This window comes from Tachyglossus aculeatus, chromosome 19 (genome assembly GCF_015852505.1).
Source record: "Tachyglossus aculeatus isolate mTacAcu1 chromosome 19, mTacAcu1.pri, whole genome shotgun sequence".
In the NCBI taxonomy this organism is placed as follows: domain Eukaryota; kingdom Metazoa; phylum Chordata; class Mammalia; order Monotremata; family Tachyglossidae; genus Tachyglossus; species Tachyglossus aculeatus.
The window spans coordinates 601812-623809 of NC_052084.1; the positions used below are offsets into that span (position 1 = coordinate 601812).

The 21998-nt window shown below is 57.7% G+C and overlaps 1 protein-coding gene across 1 annotated transcript; it reads left to right on the forward strand.

Moving 5' to 3' along the window:
* The first annotated feature begins 1234 nt into the window (after nucleotides 1-1234).
* On the forward strand, nucleotides 1235-21656 carry DISC1 (DISC1 scaffold protein). Its single transcript, XM_038760737.1, is given in 14 exon segments — nucleotides 1235-1310; nucleotides 5226-6049; nucleotides 6244-6331; nucleotides 9447-9570; nucleotides 11324-11432; nucleotides 11564-11646; nucleotides 11648-11685; nucleotides 11688-11715; nucleotides 13566-13620; nucleotides 13937-14027; nucleotides 16079-16139; nucleotides 18456-18636; nucleotides 19092-19209; nucleotides 21252-21656. Coding segments are annotated over 14 exon segments (1989 nt in total). The 5' UTR covers nucleotides 1235-1273; the 3' UTR covers nucleotides 21404-21656.
* The last annotated feature ends 342 nt before the right edge of the window (nucleotides 21657-21998 follow it).

The window sequence follows — 21998 nt, forward strand, 5'->3', positions numbered from 1 at the left end:
GCGCTTAGAACAGTGCTTGGCTCCTAGTAAGCGCTTTACAAATACCATCATCACTATTATTAGGAGAGAGAGGGGGGAGGGAGAGGAAGGGGAGGGGAAAAATCTGCACGGAAATCTGGGGCCGCCGCGGAGGGCGAAAGAAGGAAGTCCAGGCTCCCCTCCCCCGCAAAGAGGGGCGCGGGGGGGAGGGGGCGGAGCAGGAGCAGGAATAGGAGGAGGAGGAGGAGGAGGAGGAGGAGGAGAAGAGGAGGAGGAGGAGGAGGAGAGGAGAAGAGGAGGAGAGGAGGAGGAGAGGAGGAGGAGAGCAGGAGGAGGAGGAGGAGAGGAGGAGGAGGAGAGCAGGAGGAGGAGGAGAGGAGGAGGAGGAGGAGAGGAGGAGAAGGAGAGCAGCAGAGGAGGAGAGGAGGAGGAGGAGAGGAGGAGGAGGAGGAGAAGGAGAGCAGGAGGAGGAGAGGAGGAGGAGGAGAGGAGGAGGAGGAGGAGAAGGAGAGCAGGAGAGGAGGAGGAGGAGGAGAGCAGGAGAGGAGGAGGAGGAGGAGAGCAGGAGGAGGAGAGGAGGAGAGCAGGAGGAGGAGAGGAGGAAGAGAGGAGGAGGAGGAGAGGAGGAGGAGAGGAGGAGAAGGAGAGCAGGAGGAGGAGGAGAGGGAGAGGAGGAGGAGAGGAGGAGGAGAGGAGGAGAAGGAGAGCAGGAGGAGGAGGAGAGGAGGAGGAGGAGGAGAGGAGGAGGAGGAGGAGAGGAGGTGGAGAGCAGGAGGAGGAGAGGAGGAGGAGGAGAGCAGGAGGAGGAGGAGAGGAGGGGGAGAGCAGGAGGAGGAGGAGAGGAGGAGGAGGAGAGGAGGAGGAGGAGAGGAGGGGGAGAGCAGGAGGAGGAGGAGAGGAGGAGGAGAGGAGGAGGAGGAGGAGCAGAGGAGGAGGAGCAGAGGAGGAGGAGGAGAGCAGGAGGAGAGGAGGAGGAGGAGGAGCAGAGGAGGAGGAGGAGAGCAGGAGGAGAGGAGGAGGAGAGGAGGAGGAGGAGGAGGAGGAGAGGAGGAGGAGGAGAGCAGGAGGAGAGGAGGAGGAGAGGAGGAGGAGAGCAGGAGGAGAGGAGGAGGAGGAGGAGCAGAGGAGGAGGAGGAGAGCAGGAGGAGAGGAGGAGGAGAGGAGGAGGAGGAGGAGGAGGAGAGGAGGAGGAGGAGAGCAGGAGGAGAGGAGGAGGAGAGGAGGAGGAGGAGGAGGAGCAGGCCGGGCCAGCCCCCTCCCCCTGCCCCCCGGGCCGGAGTCAGCGACGGGGGCGATGGTGGGCGGGGGTCGCAGCAGCGAGCTCACACCAGGTAAGGGAGGCAGCGATGGGCGGAAGAGGGGCGCGCCTAGCGGGGTCCGGGCTCGGGCCGCGGGGGAAACTGAGGCACGGGGCCGGGGGCGGGGCACTTGTAAATCCGCGCGTCCAGCTGGCCGGGTCAGTCCACCCGGTCCTCTCCGGCCCCGGGAGCAGGGTTCGAGGCAGGACAAGGGCCCCGGACCCCCGGGCCCCTTCTGGGGGAGCGCTCACCACCCGGGGACTGACAGGGAGACGATCCCCCTTCCCCTCTCCCGGCCTTCCCCCCTGGCCTGATCCAGCCCCCTCTCCATCCAGGCCTCTCCCCCATGACCCAACATGTACTTCCCAAGCGCATAGTCCAGTGCTCTGCACACAATAAGCGCTCAATAAATACGATTGAAAGAATGAATGGACCATCCAACACCCCTGACTCTCCCCTCTTCATCTTTGACTCTCCCCCAGTGAGCCAGCGCTGACCATCCGACACCCCTGACTCTCCCCTCTCCATCTTTGACTCTCCCCCAATAATAGTCATAATAAGGATGGTGTTTGTTAAGTGCTTACTCTGTGCCAAGCACTGTTCTAAGCGCCGGTGGGGATACACCACGTGGGGCTCCCAGTCTTCACCCCCCATTTTCCAGATGAGGGAGCTGAGGCCCAGAGAAGTGAAGTGACTTGCCCAGAGTCACCCAGCTGACGAGTGGCGGAGTCGGGATTCGAACCCATGACCCCCGACTCCCAAGCCCGGGCTCTTTCCACTGAGCCACGCTGCTTCTCAATGAGCCGGCACTGACCACCCAACACCCCTGACTGTGCCCTCAGTGCTCCAGCCTGGACATCCCCCTCCCCTGAGTCCGTCCTCTCCATCCCTGACCGTTGCCCCTCTAGACTGCAAGCTCGCTGTGGGCGGGGAACGTGCCTCCTCTAAGTGTTGTATCGTACTGTCCCGAGCGCTTAGCGCAGCGCTGGCTAAATCGGACAGAGGGACCGCTGGGTCCTCGCTGGTGTCCGGGCCGCCGGTTGGTGCTGAGAAGTGACTGGGGACTCCAGCCTGGAGCCCGGAGCGGCTGGGCCCGGGGGGGAGGCGGCCGGGCTGCGCCGCGGCTCGGACTCGCTTCCCGGCAGCGAGGGCGGCTCCCTGCCCGGCCCGGCCGTGCCCCCCTCTGCCCTGCATCATCACCTCTGCCCTGCATCATCTCCCCTGCCCTGCCCATGCCCTGTGGCGTGCCCACCAGCCACCCATGTGTGCGCCCTGTGGGTTTGGGCCCCGGCCGTGCGGCTGCGTGCTGTGTCCCGCAGAGGGCGCCCCAACCCTGGCAATCCGCTCGGTTGGGCGCCGTCCGGCCCGGAGCCGCTCCGTAGCGCCCTCCTCTCCCACCCGACCATCCTCTCTCTCCCCCGACCATCCCCTCTCCCCCCGACCATCCTCTCTCCCCCCTGACCATCCCCTCTCCCCCCGACCATCCCCTCTCCCCCTGACCATCCCCTCTCCCCCCCCGACCATCCCCTCTCCCCCCGACCATCCCCTCTCCCCCCGACCATCCCCTCTCCCCCCTGACCATCCTCTCTCTCCCTGACCATCCCCTCTCCCCCTGACCATCCCCTCTCACCCCTGACCGTCCCCTCTCCCCCCTGACTGTCCCCTCTCCCCCCCGACCATCCCCTCTCCCCCCGACCATCCCCTTTCTCCCGACCATCCCCTCTCCCCCATCCCCTCTCCCCCCGACCATCTCCTCTCCTTCTGACCATCCTCTCTCCCCCCTGACCATCCCCTCTCCCCCCCGACCATCCCCTCTCCCCCTGACCATCCCCTCTCCCCCCGACCATCCCCTCTCCCCCCGACCATCCCCTCTCTCCCCCCTGACCATCCCCTCTCTCCCCTGACCATCCTCTCTCTCCCTGACCATCCCCTCTCCCCCTGACCATCCCCTCTCACCCCTGACCGTCCCCTCTCCCCCCCTGACTGTCCCCTCTCCCCCCCGACCATCCCCTCTCCCCCCGACCATCCCCTTTCTCCCGACCATCCCCTCTCCCCCATCCCCTCTCCCCCCCGACCATCTCCTCTCCTTCTGACCATCCTCTCTCCCCCAACCATCCCCTCTCCCCCAACCATCCTCTCTCCCCCCTGACCATCCTCTCTCCCCCCTGACCATCCTCTCTCCCCCCGACCATCCCCTTTCCCCCTGACCATCCCCTCTCCCCCTGACCATCCCCTCTCCTCCTGACCATCCCCTCTCCCCCCGACCATCCCCTCTCTCCCCTGACCATCCCCTCTCCCCCCCGACCATCCCCTCTCCCCCCGACCATCCCCTCTCCCCCCGACCATCCCCTCTCCCCCCGACCATCCCCTCTCCCCCAACCATCCTCTCTCCCCCCGACCACCCCCTCTCCCCCTGACCATCCCCTCTCCCCCTGACCACCCCCTCTCCCCCGACCATCTCCTCCCCCCGACCATCCCCTCTCCTGACATCCTCCCCTCCCCCTGACCATCCCCCTCCCCCTGACATCCTCCCCTCTGACCATCCCCTCTCCCCCGACCATCTCCTCTCCCCCTGACCACCCCCTCTCCTTCTGACATCATTCATTCATTCAATCGTATTTATTGAGCGCTTCCTGTGTGCAGAGCACTGTACTAAGCGCTTGGGAAATCCAAGTTGGCAACATGTTGAGACGGTCCCTACCCACCAACGGGCTCACAGTCTAGAAGGGGGAGACAGACAACAAAACCAAACGTGTAGACAGGTGGCCGTCCTCTCCTCCCCTCCCCCTGGCCACCTGGTCTCCCCCTGACCTTCTCCCTCTCCTGACCAGCACCCACCTCCCCTGATGACTCCCCTCCCCGGCCACCTCTCCTCCTCTTGACCATCGTCCCTCCCCTGTCCACCCCTGTCTCTGACCAACACCCCTCCCCTGACGACTTCCCTTCCCCTGACCACCTCTTCTCCGTCTGACTATCCTTCCTCCCGACTACCCCCTCCGCTTGTCCCCCACCCCCACCCCCCGACCACCCTCTCCCCTTTACCGCCTCCCCCTCTCCACCGATGAATGGATTCCCGGAGTTCTGGGCCGCTTCCCTTCCTCCCCTCCCCGGGAGAGTCCTTTCCCTCTCTGTTGGGGGGGTCAGGGGGTCATCCCCAGGAGAATGCCGCCTTGTCCTGCTCAGACTCAATGGGCCATTTGTTCTGCTGGAAGATCCCTCTTGATATGCCAGGCTGCTGCCCGCAGCTAGGAGAGAATCCAGGACCGCTCCTCCTGCCACGGAACAGGAAATTTGACCCTGTGGGAATTCCCGGGATCAGGGAATGAGGGTGTTAGGGGAGCTGGGCCAGAGATCCTTCCATGACCGATACAAATCCCCGCACTACTGCTCTGTCCACCACAAACAACTACCTGCCTGTACCACGCATTGCAGCCACGCTCTGCAATGCAGCACGCAGGCACACACAAACACGTACACACAAAATCCTGTCCACGCAGTGCTCTGATTACTTCGTCCAACCCTCATTCAGTGTTCTTGGTCTCTTTGCAACCACTGCCCCCTCTCCGCCACGCTGTTGCCAAATCATTTCTCCACACCTGCTGGACTGCAGGTCTCCTGAGGGCAAGGTTTGGGCATTTGGCTGCTGTGGCCCTCTCTCAGGCTCTCAGTTCAGCGCTCCGTACCCTGCAGGCAGCTACGGATGCGCTCAATAAGTGCTACGATTGGTCAACTGATTGAGGAAACACTGAAGCATCAGACTTGCGGAAAGAACCGATCTGTCGATCAGCGGTATTTGATAGGGAGTTCGGTAAAGAAGCCCAGAGCGTCATCGGTATCGTTAGGGACTGAGCACCTGTTGTTTGCAGAACAGCGTGCTGGATGCCCACTGTGTGCAGGGTGCTGTAGTGGGTGCCCACCGGGGGCTTCTTTCCCTCTGTGTCTCCCCAGATGTCCAGGGCTGGGCCTTGGCGGCCTCCCCTGCCCGGCGGAGGAAGAAGCTGACCAGGAGACCTGGCTACATGAGAGCGGAGTTCCAGCCCCCGTCGGAGAGCCGGCTTCCCTCCTCCTGGACCCCCCCTTCCTCCCGGACCCCCGAGCTTGGCCGCCCTTTGCGGCCAGAGTCGGTGCCCCAGACTGGGCCCTGCCCTTGGGCCCCAGGATCCGGGTGCTGGACCTTACCCGAGGCCAACCGCCCCCATGGCCCCCCACCCCCTAGCCCGGGGGGCACCCGCTGGGCACTGCAACTGGGCCCGGAAGCCCGGCCGGGGACCAGCGGCCCTGGAGCCGTGTGGCCCATGGAGACCCCCTCTCCCGGCCCCCGGGATGCCCCTGAGCCCCCACCTGCCATGCTGGGGGCCTTGGACTCCAACTTCAGCTTCATCCGCCTGGCACTTCTGGCCGCAGAGGAGCGCGGGAAGGTGGAGGGCTGTGTGCCCCCCAGGGCCCGTGGGCCGAGCTTGGAGCAGGCCTGTCCGGGACTCCCGGGGCCTGCCCGTGGGCCTCAGCGGGGCGAGGACACGTCTGGTGCACCCGCGGTGCCGGGTGGCGCGGCCTTGCCCCGGCCCACCTCCCCTCAGACTGCAGTCTGGGGGGTCCACCAGCCCCCGGGGTCCCTCCGTCTGGACTCCTCAGCGTCAGGGCCCGCCAGGCCCCCAGAGACCCCGGGCTGGGGGAGAAGCGAGATGGCCGCCGAAGTCCGGGACCCGCTGATACAGAAGGACGAGCCGCAGGCCCCGCCGACCTGCCAGCACAGCAAGCGTGCTGCCCTGTGGGTGAGCACAATGCCCCTTGGGGATTCCCCCAACTCCATTCCCGCCGCTCTCCCAGTTCGGCCCGTGGGAGCCCGGCCTGACACTGGCTGTCCCTCCCTCGGAGTGCTGTGGGAATGGGGGCTCCCGTGGACGGCCCGGCCGGGCTGCCCTCCTTGGGTGCTGAGACAGACCGTCCCTCCCTCGGCCTGTCACAGGTGGGGACGCTCCTGGGGGCCCTGTGGGGTTGGCTGCGGGGGCGACTGGAGGACAGCAGCGCCGTGGAGGACGATGGCTTCGCCTCAGGTAAAGCCCACCCCTCTCCTCGCGCTCCCTGACCTCTGGCAGGGCCCATTGTCCCCCTGCCCCGGCTCAGCCTCCTCCTTTCCCCCGATTTTCCCCCCTACTCTGCCTTCCGACTTCCCTAGCCTGACTCACTTCCTCCCGGCGGCTTTGTTCGCCGCCTGAATTGCGAGGCTCAGATTCTCCTCCCGTGTGTTTTCTGCAGAGGGTTGCAGAAGCCAGCTCTGGTGGGGGTGACGGAGCTGGGACCCCCTCATTCAGCTGTGGGGGAAATGGGGCTGGGGGTCCCGGGTCCAGCTGAATGACTACAGTAACGTGGAAGGAACAGGGTGGAACCCGAGGCCCACCCGTTTTGAATCCCTGTCCTCTCAGGAGAACGGCCGGCCCGTGCCCCTTCCCCCCACCAGTGGGTCTCAGCTCATCCTGCTCAGAGAAGCAGCGTGGCTCAGTGGAAACAGCCCGGGTTTGAGAGTCAGAAGTCATGGGTTCAAATCCAGGCTCCACCAATTGTCAGCCGGGTGACTTCGGGCCGGTCACTTCACTTCTCTGGGCCTCAGTTACCTCATCTGTAAAATGAGGATTAAGATTGTGAGCCCCACACGGGACAACCTGATCACCTTGTATCCTCCCCAGCGCTTCGAACAGTGCTTTGCACAAAGTAAGCGCTTAACAAATACCAAAATTATTATTATTATGGCCATAGTGGCCGCCAGCAGAACCGGGGAGGGTGGCGGGGGCCAGGAAACCCTCTGTTCTGGAAACAAAGGGGCTTCCTGTTGCGGCCTTCCGGAGCCCAACAAAGCGGCTGTCAGTGCTGGCAATCAATCAATCAATCAATCGTATTTATTGAGCGCTTACTGTGTGCAGAGCACCGTACTAAGCGCTTGGGAAGTCCAAGTTGGCAACATATAGAGACGATCCCTACCCAACAGTGGGCTCACAGTCTAAAAGGGGGATGACAGAGTTCGGGCGGGCGGCCACGTGACGGCACGGACGCTATTTCCACTGACCCGTGCCCAGTGTGCCAGCTCGCTTGGGACGGGAAGCATGTTGCTTTTGACACTAGCCACGGGCCAGGGAGAGGCTCGAGTCGTTGAAGCAGGTGCCTCAGGAAACCTGTGGCCGGGTGGGCGTTACTTCCGCAGCGCTCCCCGGGGGCGGGCAGGATGCTTGGAAAGACGCCAAGGTAAGCAGATGGCACTCAAGAGAAGCAGCGTGGCTCAGTGGAAAGAGCCCGGGCTTCGGAGTCAGAGGTCGCGGGTTCAAATCCCGGCTCTGCCAATTGTCAGCTGTGTGACTTTGAGAGCTCACCTCCTCCAGGAGGCCTTCCCAGACTGAGCCCCTTTCTTCCTCTCCCCCTCGTCCCCCTCTCCATCCCCCCCATCTTACCTCCTTCCCTTCCCCACAGCACCTGTATATATGTTTGTACATATTTATTACTCTATTTATTTTACTTGTACATATCTATTCTATTTATTTTATTTTGTTAGTATGTTTGGTTTTGTTCTCCGTCTCCCCCTTTTAGACCGTGAGCCCACTGTTGGGTAGGGACTGTCTCTATATGTTGCCAATTTGTACTTCCCAAGCGCTTAGTACAGTGCTCTGCACATAGTAAGCGCTCAATAAATACGATTGATGATGATGATGATGATGACTTTGGGTAGGTCACTTCTCTGGGCCTCAGTGATCTCATCTGTAAAACGGGGATGAAGACTGTGAGCCCCCCGCCGTGCAACAACCTGTAGCCTCCCCAGCGCTTAGAACAGTGCTTTGCACATAGTAAGCGCTTAATAAATGCCATCATTATTATTATTATCTATGCTGGGCCAAACCCTGTGCTCTGTGGATTACAGATTGCCAGCTCCTGGAGGGCAGGGATTGTGTCTATCAGTTGGACTGCCCGTAATCAATGGTACCAAATGCTTGGGAAAGTATAAGACAACAGAGTTGATAGACAAGATCCCTTCCCGCAAAGAGCTTATAGTCTACAACCAAAGTGCTGAATACAGTACAGTGCTCTGCACAAAGTGGGCACTTAATAAATAATAATAGTAATTATTATTATTATTATTATTACAGACTGAGCCCCTTCCTTCCTCTCCCCCCCTTGTCCCCCTCTCCATCCCCCCATCTTACCTCCTTCCCTTCCCCACAGCACCTGTATATATGGATATATGTTTGTACATATTTATTACTCTATTTATTTATTTATTTTACTTGTACATATCTATTCTATTTATTTTATTTTGTTAGTATGTTTGGTTTTGTTCTCCGTCTCCCCCTTTTAGACTGCGAGCCCACTGTTGGGTAGGGACTGTCTCTAGATGTTGCCAACTTGGACTTCCCAAGCGCTTAGTACAGTGCTCTGCACACAGTGGGCACTTAATAAATAATAATAGTAATTATGGCATTTGTTAAAATAAATATGATTGATTGACTGATTGATTGATATGTGCCAGGCACTGATCTAAGCACTGGGGTGGATACAAGCAAATTAAGTTGGATTAAGTTGGATAGCCAGCCCAGTGCTTAGAACAGTGCTTTGCACATAGTAAGTGCTTAACAAATGCTATTATTATTATTATTATTATACAGTCCCTGTCCTACATGGGGTCCACAGTCTTCATCCCCATTTCACAGATGAGGTCACTGAGGCCCAGAGAAGTGAAGTGACTTGCTCAAGGTGATCCAGCAGACAAGTGGCGGAGCTGGGATTAGTACCACTGGGCCACCGTGGCTCAGCGGAAAGAGCCCGGGCTTTGGAGTCAGAGGTCATGGGTTCAAATCCCGGCTCCGCCACTTGTCAGCCGTGTGACTTTGGGCAAGTCACTTCACTTCTCTGGGCCTCAGTTACCTCATCTGTAAAATGGGGGTTGACTGCGAGCCCTCCGTGGGACAACCTGATCACTCTGTAGCCTCCCCAGCGCTTAGAATGGTGCTTTGCACGTAGTAAGCGCTGAATAAATGCCATCATTAATTAATTAATCAGACACATACCTCCCTTCCACTGTCTCTATGCTTTTCCGCTGTCCGCTCCCCTCCATCTCATCCTGTCTCTGTGTCTTTCTACCCATCTCTCCACCTCTGACTGTGCCTTGGGCACGCGGCCGGACCGCAGAGACACGGCAACGGGAGGCAGAGGAGGAAGAGGCAGAGGCCCCGCCGCTCCAGCCGGGAGCCGGAGTCATCTCGGAGCAGGTCGGAGGCCGGCTGCGGGCCGCGGTGTCCGGGGACGCTCACCTGTAAGTGCAGCAGGCTGATGCCTCGGTGCCATGGAGACCCCTGCCCCAGGGGCCTCTGGAGGCACGTTTCCCTCAGTAATAATCATAATGATGATGATGATGGCATTTGTTAAGCGCTTACTCTGTGCAAAGCACTGTTCTAAGCACTGGAGGGATACAAGGTGATCAGGTTGTCCCACGTGGGGCTCACAGTCTTCATCCCCGTTTTCCAGATGAGGTTACTGAGGTCCAGAGAAGTGAAGTGACTTGTCCGAAGTCACCCAGCTGACAGTTGGCGGAGCCGGGATTTGAACCCATGACCTCTGACTCCAAAGCCTCAGGCTCTTTAATAATAATGATGGCATTTGTTAAGCGCTTACTATGTGCAGAGCACTGTTCTAAGCACTGGAGGGATACAAGGTGATCAGGTTGTCCCACGTGGGGCTCACAGTCTTCATCCCCGTTTTCCAGATGAGGTAACTGAGGCCCAGAGAAGTGAAGTGACTTGCCCAAAGTCACCCAGCTGACAATTGGTGGAGCTGGGATTTGAACCCATGACCTCTGACTCCAAAAGCCAGGCTCTTTAATAATAATGATGGCATTTGTTAAGAGCTTCCTATGTGCAGTGCTCTGCACACAGTAAGCACTCAATAAATACGATGGAATGAATGAATGAATGCAGAGCACTGTTCTAAGCGCCGGAGGGGGTGGATACAAGGTGATCAAGTTGTCCCACTGGGGGCTCCCAGTCTTAATCCCCGTTTTCCAGATGAGGGAGCTGAGGCTCAGAGAAGTGAAGTGACTTGCCCGAAGTCACCCAGCTGACAATTGGCGGAGCCGGGATTCGAACCCATGACCTTGGACTCCAAAGCCCGGGCTCTTCCCACTGAGCCACGCTGCTTCTCTAATCATCATAATTATTACGGCACTTGTTAAGCACTTACTTGCCCCAAGTCAGCCGTGTGACTTGGGGCAAGTCACTCCACTTCTCTGGGCCTCCGTTTCCTCATCTGGAAAATGGGGATTAAGACCGTGAGCCCCTCCGTGGGACAACCTGATCACCTTGTCATCTCCCCAGCGCTTAGAACAGTGCTTTGCACATAGTAAGCGCTTAACAAATGCCATTATTATTATGTGGCAAGCGCTAAGTGCTGAGGTAGATACAAGTCAATCAGGCTTGGACAAAGTCTCTGTCCCACATGGGGGCTCCCTGTTTTAAGCCCCATTTTACAGATAGGGGAAGTGAGGCCCAGTGAAGTGACTTAAGCTCTTTTGCAGTCTCTTTTGCAGTCTCTTTTGCAGGCTCTTTTGGTATGTTTGGTTCTGTTCTCCGTCTCCCCCTTTTAGACTGTGAGCCCACTGTTGGGTAGGGACTGTCTCTATGTGTTGCCAATTTGTACTTCCCAAGCGCTTAGTCCAGTGCTCTGCACATAGTAAGCGCTCAATAAATACGATTGATTGATTGATTGATTGATTAAGCGGAAGTGTAGCAGAGCTGTGATCTGACGCCCAGGCTCTATCCCCTATCTATCGTGCTGTCCTCCCCGGTCGGACAGGGGTCCTTCCTGGGGCGGGGGGTCCTGCTGGGGACCCGCCGGCTTTGTAAGGAGGAAGAAGCAATCAGATCCGCCCTTCCTGGGCCTCCTCTGTCACAGGGAAAAAGCCCGGAGATGGGTTGGCCTCGCGATTCCTCCCCCCGGCCCCCCTCCAGCTGCTTCCCCCTCGCCCCCCGGCCTCCTCCTTCTGCCCCACCCTTGGACCTGTGCCCCTCCAGGGTGGACGGCGGCGGGCTCCGGCCTCTGCCCGGCACGGGCTCCGGCCTCGGATCCCCGGCCTCGCCCTCTCGCCTCTCCCGGCTCCTCCACCAAAGGCAGCGGGTGCAGGTAACCAGCGGGCCGGACGGCATCGAGCGCCGGGAGCGGAACAGCGGGACCGGCTCGGGACTGCCGCGGTGGGGGGCTTGGGGCTCGTAACCTGGCCGCTGTGTCTCCTCCCCGCCTTCCCTCCCTCCCAGCGGGAGATGGTTGGTCTCCAGGCCAGGCTGCACGTGCTGGAAGCCCAAGAGCGGCGACTGAAGCGAGCCATCGCCGACCTCGGCCGCGGGGGAGATGCCGGTCCCGACTCGGGTGGCTCCACTCGGCCGGAGCCCCCGGGAATCATCAAGGGGTACGGCCAGTCCTCGCTGCCCCGCCGGACCGGGTCAGTCCGTCACTCATCATCATCATCATCATCATCATTAATCATATTTATTGAGCGCTTACTGTGTGCAGAGCACTGTACTAAGCACTTGGGAAGTACAAGTTGGCAACATATAGAGACGGTCCCTACCCAACAGTGGGCTCACAGTCTAAAAAGGGGCACTCGTGTGCCAATTACCCGCTGGGCACAGGGTGCTATATTGGGTGCCCTACAGTGTGCCAACCCAGTCTGGAGAAGCAAAGTGCTGTCACTCCAGCATCTGCCAACCCGGAATTATCCCGAGGGTTTTGAGGGCGCGTGGGGGGCACCTGACTGGCGGCATTTCAGATGTCCCTGAGGTAGCCCTGATAAGAAGGGGGTGGGACGAGGCAGGAGAGGGTGAGATAATATTAATAATAATAATGACGGCATTTGTTAAGCGCTTACTCTGTGCAAAGCACTGTTCTAAGCGCTGTTCATGGAGTGCGCCTTCAGGAGTCAGCAGGCTGGGAAGATTTTCCCCCAGGGGACCCCATCCTGTCCTGATCGACAGAGATAATAACGATAATGATGGCATTTGTTAAGCGCTTACTGTGTGCGAAGCACTGTTCTAAGAGCTGGGGTGGATACAAGGTGATCAGGTTGTCTCACGGGGGGCTCACAGTCTTAATCCCCATTTTCCAGATGAGGCCACTGAGGCCCAGAGAATAATAATAATAATAATGATGGCATTTATTAAGTGCTTACTATGTGCAAAGCACCGTTCTAAGCACTGGGGCGGATACAAGGTGATGAGGTTGTCCCACATGGGGCTCACAGTCTTCATCCCCATTTTACAGATGAGGTCGCTGAGGCCCAGAGAAGTTCAGTGACTTGCCCAAAGTCACACAGCTGACAATTGGTGGAGCGGGATTAGAACCCATGACCTCTGGCTCCCAAGCCCGGGCTCTTTCCGCTGAGCCACGCTGCTTCTCTGGGATGGGTTGGGATGACGCAAAGCTCCGCTCAACAGTTGAGGACTGAGTGGGGAGCAAGGAGCCGGAAGCAGTGGGGACTGGCTGTTCCCAAGCGCTTAGTACAGTGCTCTGCACACAGTAAGCGCTCAATAAATACGATTGATTGATTGATTGGGGAAAACCCGGAGCCTCCTGAAGCATCTAAACAAGAAACAGGTTCCCTGCCACGGGGGAAGCCAAGCAGCCGATTGCTCTGTGGAAAGGCAGGCGCTGGATCTGATCAGCAGCTCTATCTTTTCATCATCATCATCATCAATCGTATTTATTGAGCGCTTACTATGTGCAGAGCACTGTACTAAGCGCTTGGGAAGTACAAATTGGCAACATATAGAGACAGTCCCTACCCAACAGTGGGCTCACAGTCTATAAGTCTGATCTCTTCACATCAGTTCTCTCCCCGTGTCCTCGTAACACCCCTGGGAAGCAGGGACAATCGCTCCCAATCTGCAGTGGAAGAAACGGGCTCAGAGACATCGAGTGACTTGCCCGAGGTCACACAGCGGGCCTGGGGTAGGGTCAGGACTAGAACCCGGGCCTCGTGACTCCCAGTCCTGGCGGGAAATATGGGGCTATGAAATTGGCTTAGAGCCTGTGATGAGCGCCGTGGGGTGGACCGGAGAGAATCGAGTCTGACGGAGCCCCCGTTCCTCCACATCCTACAGGCTCTGCACATAGTAAGCGCTCAATAAATACGATTGATGACAGGCAGGGAGTTGGGATGGGGATGGAGATGGGGGGCGGGAGAGAGAGAGCGTGGGGGGTCTGCCCCACTTACTGTATCCAGGGTAAGGCCAATTTAAATGGTTGTGTCCACCGCTCCAGCCCCGGCGAAAGAGACCAGACCATCCACCGGCCCGCCAGAGGGACGGCCATCAAAGTAAGTACGGGGACTGAGTCTCGTTCCAGGTCTGTGGAGACGGCCAAGGGTGAGCTTCCTTTCTTAAAGGAAGCAGATGGTCCTGCAGGAAGTGCGGAATTCATCATCGCCCTTGGCGTCTATTCTGTGTATGTGTGTGTTGTGCGCGCACACTTCGTTTGCTGCCAGAGGGTCCCTGCTGGAGGGGAGAGGCCAGCTGAGCCCAGGCGGGTGGGAGGGGTGTGCGTGTGTGCTTGTAAGAGTCAGGGGACAGCAGGTAGGGCCTGGCTAGGGTGGACGGCTGGACCGCGAACCCGCTACCGTCTGCTCCGTCCAGGTCCACGCCCACCGGGAGCTCAGCCGGGCAGCGAGGGATGGCGAGGCAGCCCCCCCAGCCCTGCGAGGATACCAGGCGGAGGCCAGGGCAGGTGAGGGGGCCGGCTCACCTTCCCCGTCTACAAGGCCGGGTCCTCCTTTTCACTTCTGCTCTGCAGTTGCCGGGGTTGAATGAGTAGTGGAGTGGGGTGCGTGTGCGTGTTTGCGTGTCCGTCCGTCCCGGGATTCGGATTCTGCTCCGACAGGGCCGCGCGGGGCAACTGGGAGAGAGCGGAAGGGTGGGAGTGGAGCCTGGGGGCCGGGGGCCGGAGCACAGATGGGAGTGAGTCAAAAGCTGCAGCAGCAACAGCTGGCTGCCGCAGCCGCCCACCCACCCAGCGCCCTGGCCTCTTCTGAGGTCCCGGCGGGTGGCTGGCAGCTGGGAGCAGGTCCTGGAAATCAGCTGGGAAGAAGTGATCCCGGCCATTTGGCCGTGAAATATGGACAGCATCCAGGAGGGGCTAGTATAGGACGTGGGGCCTCTCTGGTCCAGGGGAGGACGGCCCGGGCCTAGGCCTCTCCCTTCAGAAGGCTAGCTTCTGCACCAGTCCCAGACATAATGGTTCAATGCAGAAACTAAGACGAGTACACTCACCCACACCTGCCGTGGGCTGTACTGTACTGGATGCCTCCTGTGGGCAGGGCGCTGTGCTGTGCCGATGCCCCCTGTGAGCAGGGCGCCGTGCTGGGTGTCCAACAGAGTAGCGCTCTGTGGCCATTAGGTACTCAGGGTAGACGACGATAACCCTGATTAGAGCTGGGACCGTGGCCTGTTTCCCAAACCAAAGCGAATGAAGTTTGGATAGGAAGGATCCCGCCCAATTACCTTATTTTAAAATTTCATTTGACCTGGCTTTAAAAATAGCTGTGGCCGTTGGCACGTGAGGGCGGGTGGGAGGAAGAGAGGGAGGCCACTGGTGTGACCGGAGCCGAGCTGAAAAGATGCGGTTCTGCTAACACTCTAGCCTCCGGGGGTGGGTGGGTGGGTGGTTGCCATGGAAACAGACCCGGCCTGGCATCGCCGGGATCCTGCCCAAGATCCCGATCCCCGCCCTCTTCCGTCCCGTTGAGGGGGGTCACTGTTGGCCTCACCTGGGGCTCGGGGCTTCGGCACGTCCAACCCCGCTCCATCCTCCTGTGGGGTCAAAGACGGTGCCATCAGGGATGGGGAGGTCTTGTCTGCGTGGATGAGGGCAGCTGGACAGATGGACGGCGGACGATGCTTCCTCTGTCCCGGCTGACCGGGAGGATCGAGTCCTCACCACACCGCGGGCCAGGCCCATCCAGACCCCATCTGTCCAAGCAAGGTCATGGGACAGAGGAGTTGTGTGTACTTATTGGATCATCATCATCATCAATCGTATTTATTGAGCGCTTACTATGTGCAGAGCACTGTACTAAGTGCTTGGGAAGTACAAATTGGCAACATATACAGTCCCTACCCAACAGTGGGCTCACAGTCTAAAAGGGGGAGACAGAGAACAAAACAAACATACTAACAAAATAAAATAAATAGAATTGATATGTACAAATAAAATAAAGAGTAATAAATATGTACAAACATATATACATATATACAGGTGCTGTGGGGAAGGGAAGGAGGTAGGATGGGGGGATGGAGAGGGGGACGAGGGGGAGAGGAAGGAAGGGGCTCAGTCTGGGAAGGCCTCCTGGAGGAGGTGAGCTCTCAGTAGGGCCTTGAAGGGAGGAAGAGAGCTAGCTTGGCGGATACACACGCCTTCACGCCCCTCCACAAGAACCGGGGTGTGAGTGGCCAGATGCTGCTGGAGAGGGGCCATCCCTCAGGCCCCTGCTCCAAACAACCCAAACCGGGGGTCCCTCGGCTCCCCTGAGACCCAGCTCTGTCCCCTGCATGGGTGTCCTAACACCTTGGGGCCCGACCCTGTTCTCCAACCACCCCAAGCGCTTAGTACAGTGCTCTGCACACAGTAAGCGCTCAATAAATACGATTGATGATGGAAGGGTGGTCCTGAGACAGAGGCAGGGCCGCCCCCTCCAACTCCTGGCTTCTGGCCCCATGATTCAGATGGCACCGCTTCTCTGAGTCGCCGGTGATGAATCCATCTTGTTTTCTGTGTGCCAGAAACCGGCGGACAGGACAACGCTGTGAAATACACCAAGAAACCGGAGGATGACCTACAAAGGTAAGGTGAGGCGGGCTGCTGGCTCCGGGCTCGGGGACGGGGGACCTGTCTGAGCCAGGGGGACCCTCCCATTGCCCAGAGGGAATTGTCGTCAGAAGAATGTGCAGCCCACCTGAACGCTTTCAATCGATCACTCCATCATTGCCGTGTACCGGGTGCGGAGCGCTGTACTTAATGCTGGGGAGAAAACAATGGAGTAGGTAGACGTGATCCCTTCCTTTGCGGTGCTTACAGTCTAGTGCTCCCTCAGTCTCTGCGGCTGCTGCGATTGAATTGAATGAATGAACTGCGCTCCTTGTCTTCCCTCCCAAACCCTGTCCTCTCTCTGACTTTCCCATCACTGTGGACGGCCTGAGCCCCGGGGATGGCAGAGGCCGAGGTCTCTCTCCTCCTGGGCTTTGGGCCAGGCAGCCTGGGGCCGACTCGGTAGCACGGGCACCGTGGTAGGAGCGATTAGACACGGAAGCCGGGCTTCTGTGTCCAAAATTCAGCCTGCTTTCCTCGAATCGGGGTTAGTTTGCTGCATCGGACATGGTTGGTCTCATCCGGAGTGACCGGGCGGCAGTTCCTCTCTGCAGATGGGAAGCAGGGCACCCATCTTGCCGGAGAGAGAAGGGACGCTCGCCCTGAGCCTCATGATGGTGGTAATCTGGGAGAGGGAAAACCCACCCAAACCCTTCCCCTCCCTCCCCGAGGGGTCTGCTAGACCCCCTGCTATGGGGAAGGCAGGGGGGAGGACCCCCCACCACCACCTTTCTTCCAGAAACCATCCTGCTCAAATCAAGTGGTTGGTTGGCCAGAGCGATTTGGAGGCCCCATCACACTCAACAGTTGTATAATCTGGACTCTGTCCATCGTGAAATTAAGGAAATTTGTTGTGGCCTCGACATATTACTGTCATGGAGGGAGAGAGGGGATGGGGAGGGTTGGAGGAACAGAGAGACTGAGAGATGGGGGAGGAGGGGAGAGACAGAGAGATGAGGAGAGTTGGAGAGATTGGGGGGGACGTGAGGGGTGCGGGAGAGACATAGGACCATCTACATTGACCCAATCCCTAGCCCACCCGGGACTCCCAAGCTAAGAGCGAGGGAGAGCAGGGATTCATTCATTCATTCATTCAATCGTATTTATTGAGCGCTTACTGTGTGCAGAGCGCCGTACTAAGCACTTGGGAAGTACAAGTTGGCAACACATAGAGACAGTCCCTACCCAACAGTGGGCTCACAGTCTAGAAGGGGGAGACAGAGTACAAAACAAAACATATCAACAAAATAAAATAAATAGAATATGTACAAGTAAAATAAATAAATAAAATTAATTAATAAGAATAAGCCACCTCCCCAGCCTGGATTCTCCGATGTGGGTTCCCCCCTTGGGGCTCGAAGCAGGCACAGAGGGAGGAGACGTCCCGGCCCGATTCCATCCTGAGCACGATCAAAGACACCAGATAATTCTAGGACCGTCTGTTCGGCAAAGCCTTAATGAAGGCCCATCTCCTCCAGGAAGCCTTCCCTGACTGAGCCCTCCTCTCCTCTTCTCCCACTCCCCATGAGCCCCATTTCCCACATGAGAAGGCCGAAGCCCAGAGAGGTTTAATGCCTCACCCAACGCCACCCAGCAGAATGGGAATGCAGGTGGGACCCCCGGCTCCCTGCCCTAGGGACCCCGCTCTTAAGGCCTGGGTGAATTTTTCCATCCCGCCCAAATCCAAGTCCCCAGTCGCTCTTCTGGCCGCTGCCACCACTCTCCCATTCCTCCTGGAAACCCTCCCTTCCCAGGAGGGATAGAAAAGATGAGTAGGCCCTCCCGCCGAGAAGCCATCCATCCATCTCCCCTCTTCCCCACAATAGAGCTCCTCGAGGTGAGCCCTGCCCCTGATGCTTCCTGACCCCAGCTCACCTAGAATTCTTGTGGAATTCTCCTTTCGTGATGGAATGGGCTCCAACAAGCATCCAGTCTTGGTCCGGGGGCGGGAGGAGGTGTTGGGTACCCATCTGGGGCCGGGCTGGAAGACACCTGATGCTCCGGTTGGGAGTTCCAGAAATGGAGCCGTTTCCCGGGGGCGACTTTCATCGTCCTTGGGCAAGGAAGGGCTGGGAAAAGCACGACTCGTATCCTATCTGGGAAGGGACGAGGATGGATGTTCTTGGCCCCACGGAAGCTCTAGGGATTGCTTTATGACACAGATGCGGTGGTTTTCATCACTGGGAAGTTGGGGACTCCGACCCAGGATGGGGTTCTCTCTATTACCCTCTGCTCACTTGTGTTGCGTGTGTGGTGGGTGTTTGTGTGTCTATCCCGTTGGCTTGGTTTCAGCCCGGGAAGGCCGGTGCTACAGAGGGTGCAGGAAGCCGACCTGGAAGCCTGCCAGCTATTGATCCGGGAATTCCAGCTGGCTGAGGGTTGCGCCGGCAACACTGGGAGAGAACAACAGGAAGAGGAGGAGGAGCAGGTGACCGTGGCCGCTCCACTGAGGGCAGGTGGCAATTTGCCTGAGGTAAGAGTGCTTCCCGCTTAGTCTGATGCCCTCAAGGTATATGAAAATCTGGAAAAGCTGGGATTTTCTTGGGCTATTTTTAACGCTCCAGTTTTTCAACACCACCACGGGGCAGTGTTAGCTGCAGAAGCTTAGCTCGGAGTCGGAATTTCAGTGTCCTGCTTCTGCTAGTGTGAGAAAATGCTTCAGGGCCCTGGGAAATGTAAGATCGGGCGGTGGAAGTCCCGTGGGGTGGTGTCTGCAGCCATACGTGCATGTGTGTGAAGGGGCAGGCGAGAGCTGCGCGGATGGGGTGTCTGACTCTTGTTCCGCAGCATCTTTCTCGACTGCGGGACGGGACCCCCGTCACGGTGGGCAGGGGGAGGATCTCGGAGGGGGAACTTGGGTGTGCTTTCCCGGGCTCTGGCTCGGCCCGTCAGCCCTGAGCTGCTCCGTGATCTGGGGGTGACGGGCAGGACCTCCCCCTGAGCGCCGAGGAGCTGGGAGGATGGTGTGGAGCCATCCGGGAGAAGCTGGGACTCCTGGAAGAGGGGCTCCACGTGGCCATGGGCACTGGCGACCACGGCCTCGTCCATATCCTTCAGCTGGGGGCTTTACCTTTGGGGGACGGGAATGGCGAGGGCCGCAAATATTGGGTGTGGGGCACCGTCCTGGGCTCTTCTGCATTTGGCAGCACCAAGCTGGGTTTTGGCTGCGGGCAGAGCACTGGATCGGGCACCTCCTATGCTCCCAGTCCTGTGCTAAACCCTTGGGAGAGAATCCCTTACCTTCTCTGTGCCTCAGTTCACTCATCGGTAAAATGGGGGTTTCGACCGGGAGCCCCATGTGTGACACTGACAAAGAGTCCAAACTGATTAGCTTGTATCTACCGCAGTGGTTAGTACATAGTAAGCACTTTTTAAAAAAATGGTATTTGTTAATCAATCGTATTTATTGAGCGCTTCCTGTGTGCCGAGCACTGTACGAAGCGCTTGGGAAGGACAAGTCGGCAACATCTAGAGACGGTCCCTACCCGGCAGTGGGCTCACAGTCTAGAAGGGGGAGACGGAAAACAAAACAAAACATATTAACAAAATAAAATAGAATAGATATGTACAAGTAAAATAGAGTAATAAATACGTACAAACATATATACAGGTGCTGAGGGGAAGGGAAGGAGGTAAGGCGGCGGGGATGGAGAGGGGAAGGAGGGGGCTCAGTCTGGGAAGGCCTCGTGGAGGAGGTGAGCGCTTGTTAAGCGCTTTACTATGGGCCGAGCACTGTTCTAAGCGCTTAAATACCTTTTAAAAAAATGATAAAAGGAAGATCCCTGTGGTTTCAGTTTCTGCTGGGATTGGGTGGGTGTGGGCCAGGAGTTTATCCCGCGTGACCGTAGACTGTAGAGATCTTATGGATTTGTCCACCCGGCCCCCTATTCAAGGGCCAAGAGGGAAAGATAATGGGGAGAAGTGACCCTCTGGACTGGGGGCAGACGGAATGGGAATGGGGGTGGGTCCTCCAGCTTGGCTGAGACCTTGTGGAGCTGGGAAGTAGGCATACAGTGTGCAGGGGCAGAGAGCAGGAGGGTAAACAGCTGCGATGGGAAACAGCAAAATGGAAAACTTTTTGGTTTTTTTTTAATGGTTTTCGTTATGCGCTTACTATGTGCCAGGCACTAAGCACTGGGGTAGATACATGCTACTTAGGTTCGACCCAGTCTATGTCCCACATGGGGCTCGCAGTATTAATCCCCATAAAACAGATGAGGCAACTGAGGCACAGAGAAGTGACGTTCATTCATTCACTCAATCGTATTTATTGAGCGCTTCCTGTGTGCAGAGCACTGTACTAAGCGCTTGGGAAGTACAAGTTGGCAACATATAGAGACGGTCATCATCATCCTCAATCGTATTTATTGAGCGCTTGCTGTGTGCAGAGCACTGTACTAAGCGCTTGGGAAGTACAAGTTGGCAACATAGAGATGGTCATCATCATCATCAATCGTATTTATTGAGCGCTTACTGTGTGCAGAGCACTGTACTAAGCGCTTGGGAAGTCCAAGTTGGCAACATATAGAGACGGTCCCTACCCAACAGTGGGCTCACAGTCTAGAAGTGACCTGCCCAAGGTCACGCAGCAGATAAGTGGCGGAGCCAGGATTAGAACCCAGGTCCCCTGACTTCCAAGCCAGTAGGCCGCTCGACTTACCAAATTAATTAGAAAACTTGCCTGGACAGCCTGATGGACACAGAGGCGGATGGAACTGATGGAATTCAAGCGCTCAGTCCAGTGCTCTGCACACGGTAAGCGCTCAATAAATACGATTGAATGAATGAATGCACGGGGACAGACATAGAGAGACAGACTGGTACAGACTCACGGATCGAGACGGACAGACCAAGACGACCAAGGAGAGGAACGGACAGGGAAGCGGGATGATGATGATGATGATGATGACGATGACGATGATTGATATTGATGATGATGATGATGATGGGGGGAAGTCCTCCTGGAGGCTTTGGCCGGGGGTGGGAGAAGTGCAGTCTTCGTGGGGGAGACTGGGTGAGCGCAAGGGGGTGAGGAGGGATGAGGGCGGCGGCCAACCTCTTGACATTGATTCCTTAACCGGGGGGCACCGATTCTGGGCAGGGAGGTCCAGGCCGTCAAGGAGACGCTGCTGGCCCTGGTGGTCCGGCTCCGGACAGAGGCCGAGGCGGGACAAGAAGAGGTGGTCGGACCCTTGTGCCGGAGCGGCCGGGCCTCGGGCGATGCAGGCTGGACAGGGTGAGGGGTGGGGGGCCCGCTGCGGGGGTCTGACAGACCGAGCGCCTCCAAGAACTACAGCCGGTTCTGCCCTTGTTCCCCCAGGATGCTGGGCTTCCTTAATCTATGAATGAGAAATCCTCGTTAATAAAACTATTTTATGAGGAAGGGAGCCCCGTGAAGCCGCGAACCCCTCCCTTTGTGATTCTGTCGGCACCGCAGGCTCCGGCCCACAGTCCGGCCAACCTAGGAGAGTGTATCTGATTGTCTCTATATCATCATCATCATCGTCATCAATCGTATTTATTGAGCGCTTACTATGTGCAGAGGACTGTACTAAGCGCTTGGGAAGTACAAATTGGCAACATATAGAGACAGTCCCTACCCAACAGTGGGCTCACAGTGTAAAAGGGGGAGACAGAGAACAAAACCAAACATACTAACAAAATAAAATAAATAGAATAGATGTGTTCAAATAAAATAAATAAATAGAGTAAAAAATATGTACAAACATATATACAGGTGCTGTGGGGAAGGGAAGGAGGTAAGATGGGGGGATGGAGAGGGGGACGAGGGGATATGTTGCCAACTTGTACTTTCCAAGTGCTTAGTCCAGTGCT